This window comes from Echinops telfairi, unplaced genomic scaffold (genome assembly GCF_000313985.2).
Source record: "Echinops telfairi isolate 266 unplaced genomic scaffold, ASM31398v2 ScPeMD7_7469;HRSCAF=8507_1, whole genome shotgun sequence".
In the NCBI taxonomy this organism is placed as follows: Eukaryota; Metazoa; Chordata; class Mammalia; order Afrosoricida; family Tenrecidae; genus Echinops; species Echinops telfairi.
Window position 1 is genome coordinate 28,237,587 of NW_022111373.1, and position 1,872 is coordinate 28,239,458.

Sequence of the window (1,872 nt, forward strand, 5' to 3'; positions counted from 1 at the left end):
TTTTTGAAATTCCCTTGTATAAGCTAATAACCCTTGGGCAGTAATTTTTTAAAGAGGTGTTTAATTTTTTTCATGTGCCAAAGTATCATTTTCGAGTATCAAGAACACTAATGCCCACAAATAAACCTTCACATGTGTAAAAAAGCTTAACTCTTATTTGTTACATAAAATCAATACAATACTAAAAACAAGACTCCTAAAAATATCAAGTTTAAGTTCTTTGTCTAAAATCAGTTACTACATGAAACCAAGTCACTTAGTAAATGAGAAATAGGATCTAGAGAACTGGGTGTGAGAAATATATGTTCTTAATTTTAAACCACGCTAGTGGATGTCCTAAATTTTCTCTAATAAGCATAGTGCTTGGGTCACATAAAAATAATTTACAACTTGAATAATAAATAAAAATGATATTAACATAAATTGACAATTATAATTTAGTGGATTTTTTTCTTACATAAAAAGTTTAGAAGATATGACAATATAGAAATAGTACCTTATCTACATGGAAAATTAAATCCAGTTCACAGACATTTTCAAAACACTTGTCTAATGTTTCCACGAATACCTATGGAAAAGGTAAAGAAAAAAGGTTAAAATCGTTTGAGAATTGTATAACTTCATTTAACTCTATTATCTATCAAGCAGGCCATAATTATGAATTAAGATCTTTCTGGTTCTATTATCACATTACCCTCTATTAAAATTTTTTTAAATTGTGGAAAGTCTGAAAGGAACAATTATAGACTATTCCTCATGGACACTAGTTTTTAATATATAAATATGTAAAGTAAAATAAATTTTGCTGAAAATAACTAAGTACCAGAAATGCTTAGTGCCATTACTTAGTCTTTTAAAAAAAAATCCTTACCTTCATGTAAAGGAAAAATTTTAAAAATCCTCATTAGAAATATTCATCAAGATAGGTGGTATTTTCCATTCAAAAATATACCTGTCATTACAAGAGGTGAAAACAATATATGGTCCAGCATAGTCTAAATACCATATCAGACCTAAAGGAACCAGTACTTTTTAAGTAGCAATAATAGTATAATATTACTTGTAGACAGAGCACAGACTTTGGAAAGGTTAACTCCATTGTCAGCTCTGGGTTGCTCAAACTAAGCATACTCCCAATTCCTCAGAACTGAGCTTTGAGTTCTTGCCATATACTGTTAGATACGCTTTGGGCCTCTCTGTATCAGTCTAACCAGGCAATTTATGCTAATCATTTGATTTATGGTGAACAGAACACCTGCTTTTTGCATGGTGTCAAGAGGATTTTAGGTTATTTCCTCTGTGAGTGTGAAACTTAAGTAACTGAAGCCAACTGCCTAAACACTACAGGCTAAGGTAGGCTTCTCTGGTTGGGAACTTGGCACATGTTGCCCCATATCCTTGCTGAGGGAATTGAGCAAATTCCACGTGACCCCACTGGGAGGGGCATTTGAAAGTTTGCACTTGCTTTTCTCCAGACACAGTGCCTTTTCTCTTTGCTAATCCTTTCTGTAATAAATCGTGAATATGACAACTTCTGAATTCTATGATTCCTTCCAGGGAATCATAAAGGAGGTCTTGGGGACCCTTTACACAGACTTCAAAAATGGATCTTTTAAATTCTACCTTGCATGGCTGTGATTGAGTTCTTAAAAAATCTATTTCTATTGCTACCACCCATCTCAGCAAAATCCACACATAAAGTATCAGGAGTAAAAAGAAGCTTTCTGTAGGGTTGTTCTTAGTTGCTGTTGACGGAATACGGTTCATGGCCACCTTACACTTGCAGATTAGAACTGCCTCATAAGGTTTTCAAGATGGAGGCTCTTAAAATGCAGACTACCAGACCTGCCTCCTTTCTGAAGACCTCTGCAT

At 33.7% G+C, this 1,872-nt stretch overlaps 1 protein-coding gene across 1 annotated transcript in view; it reads right to left on the bottom strand.

Annotated features, from left to right (window-relative positions):
• AP3S1 (adaptor related protein complex 3 subunit sigma 1) overlaps positions 1-1,872 on the bottom strand; it is a 71,371-nt gene that overhangs the window by 20,380 nt on the left and 49,119 nt on the right. The window contains exon 4 of the mRNA XM_045285057.1: positions 497-568. Within this exon, the coding sequence (XP_045140992.1) occupies positions 497-568 (72 nt within the window). The remainder of the gene's footprint in view (positions 1-496; positions 569-1,872) is intronic.